The sequence below is a fragment of the Hemibagrus wyckioides genome, linkage group LG11, assembly GCF_019097595.1.
Source record: "Hemibagrus wyckioides isolate EC202008001 linkage group LG11, SWU_Hwy_1.0, whole genome shotgun sequence".
Taxonomy (NCBI): Eukaryota; Metazoa; Chordata; class Actinopteri; order Siluriformes; family Bagridae; genus Hemibagrus; species Hemibagrus wyckioides.
In genome coordinates this window covers 31,170,852-31,173,351 of record NC_080720.1, presented here as the reverse complement: position 1 = coordinate 31,173,351, position 2,500 = coordinate 31,170,852, and the positions used below count along the sequence as shown (strand labels likewise).

At 47.4% G+C, this 2,500-nt stretch overlaps 1 protein-coding gene across 5 annotated transcripts in view; it reads left to right on the top strand.

Moving 5' to 3' along the window:
* The window catches only part of scn1lab (sodium channel, voltage-gated, type I like, alpha b), a 43,993-nt gene that overhangs the window by 25,508 nt on the left and 15,985 nt on the right, over positions 1-2,500 (top strand). For all 5 annotated transcript variants that reach the window (XM_058403676.1, XM_058403673.1, XM_058403677.1 and 2 more), the window contains exons 15-17: positions 626-799; positions 1,328-1,684; positions 1,771-2,262. In XM_058403676.1, coding sequence (XP_058259659.1) covers positions 626-799; positions 1,328-1,684; positions 1,771-2,262 — 1,023 coding nt within the window. The remainder of the gene's footprint in view (positions 1-625; positions 800-1,327; positions 1,685-1,770; positions 2,263-2,500) is intronic.

Genomic DNA, 2,500 nt, shown 5'->3' with positions numbered 1-2,500 from the left:
TTATCCACAAAAGCTCGTCTAGCGCTAGCTCTGGGATGTGCGTCCGCGACGCTACGTACTATGTAATCACGTCAGAAGGTCACGCGTGACGTAGGCGGAGCTACAGACAGTGTTTACTAGTGTGGAGAAGGAGGAGCGCTCCGAAGTTGTTGTGTGTGGAAATTATTTGTACCTTTTTGTAAAGTAAAGAGCGTTTGATTTATTTGCACATCCTTGGTCTTTGCTTTGTAAACACTGGGTCTGTAGCTCCGCCCACATCACACGTGACCTTCCGACGTGATTACATAGTACGTAGTGTCGTGGACGCGCATCCCAGAGCTAGCCCTAGATGAGCTTTTGTGGTTAAAAAGTATACAATTTTTTATTTTTATTTTCCCAGCAAACCAACAAACAGCAAACAAAAAATGTATTGCTTCAGTTTCGCCTGTTAGACAAAGAAGAAAATTTGTTTAATAATAATAAATGACATTAATAATAATGATAATAATAATAATGAATAAAGCAGCTCAGATCAGTAGATTCAGGAAGTTCCATCATATACAGGGTTATTTATATACAGGGTTTCTTTTTAACAGAAGCCGAGTGTGTATGCAGCTGACCGGAGTGTGTGTGTGTGTGTGTGCAGGTATTCACAGGGATCTTCACAGCTGAGATGTGTCTAAAGGTCATCGCCCTGGACCCCTACTACTACTTCCAGGAGGGCTGGAACATCTTTGATGGCATCATCGTGAGTTTAAGCCTGATGGAGCTGGGCCTGGCCAACGTGGAGGGGCTCTCAGTGCTCAGATCGTTCCGACTGGTGAGGAAGACCTTCATCTTACATTGAAATAAACTCTCTTATGCATCGCAGAAGAGGAACAGATGCTAACGATGCTCTTTCTGTCTTTTATTCATTGTGTAAAAGTCATAAAAAGACGATTTTGGTTTAAATGAAGAACTGAAACAGCCCCATGATTGATAAGATATGAAATGATTGATTTCCCCTTCATCATTTTATCCCTTTTCCCTCAACCTGGAAGTCAATCCTTTTTATTTTTGATCATGTGACTCCTTGCTAGATTTCTGACACGTCACACATCCGAGTTTTTGCCCTAAATACACTTTAAAATGTGATCAGTTCTCTTTTTGTAGCCCTTAATGAGACACATTAAAACAATTCTAGGGGGCACAAACTTTTGATCATGGTGATCAGACAAACCTGACACGAATTCTGTTCATCATTAACTTCTGTTACGGGTGGGGGACGGTCAAACCGAGCTAAAGGGCGTGTAAACTTTCGCACCATATGAGTGTTGTAAACATTTCCTTTCGTTCCTGTGTCCCTCAGCTGCGAGTGTTCAAGCTGGCCAAGTCATGGCCCACTCTGAACATGCTGATCAAGATCATCGGGAACTCGGTAGGAGCTCTGGGCAACCTGACCTTAGTCCTGGCCATCATTGTCTTCATCTTCGCTGTGGTGGGAATGCAGCTGTTCGGGAAGAGCTACCGCGACTACGTGTGCAAGATTTCGGAGGACTGCGAGCTGCCACGTTGGCACATGGTGGACTTCTTCCACTCGTTCCTGATCGTGTTCCGCGTGCTGTGTGGCGAGTGGATCGAGACCATGTGGGACTGCATGGAGGTGGCCGGCCAGGCCATGTGCCTCATCGTCTTCATGATGGTCATGGTGATCGGGAACTTGGTGGTAAGATCGTCTTGCTGAAGAACGCTGGTGTGGTGTGGATTTGTGGAGTGGATCTGATCGAGTTCATGGTTGTGGTTGCATTGCAGGTGCTGAACCTCTTCCTGGCTCTGCTGCTGAGCTCCTTCAGCGCCGACAACCTGGCCTCTACGGACGACGACAGCGAGATGAACAACCTGCAGATCGCCGTGGGTCGCATCCAGAAGGGCATCGCCTTCGTGAAGTCGGCGCTCAGGCAGTTTCTGCAGAGCCTCTTCCTCACCGTGACCAAACCCGGAGCCCTGGACGAGGAGAAGCCCCTGGACGACCTGCACAGCGATGGCAAGGAGAACTGCCTGGCTAACCACACCCCCGTGGCCGTCGACCTCGGTAAGGACTTCCTCAAGGAACCCTGCGTGACACCTAGCAACGGAGTGGAAAGCCACGGGAAGTACGGCATCGAGGAAGGTGACTACATGTCGTTCATCCACAACCCCAGCCTCACCGTCACGGTGCCCATCGCCGTGGGTGAGTCCGACTTCGAGAACCTCAACACGGAGGATTTCAGCAGCGAGTCGTCCGACGTCGAGGGAAGCAAAGAGGTAGGGAAGAGATCTGATATCTTCCGAGATTTGTTTCGTTTACTAGTTTTTACAATTTCTACCAGCTTATTGTTTAGAGCGAATTTAAAAAATGCCTTAATATTTTATCATTTTGTGTATTTGTGCGTGTGTGTGTGTGTGTGTGTGTGTGAGCCCTATGATCACATGACCCAGATCATAGCCAGCTACTCAGGACCGCTGAATGAATTTATTATTATATATTTGTCCCCACACACAC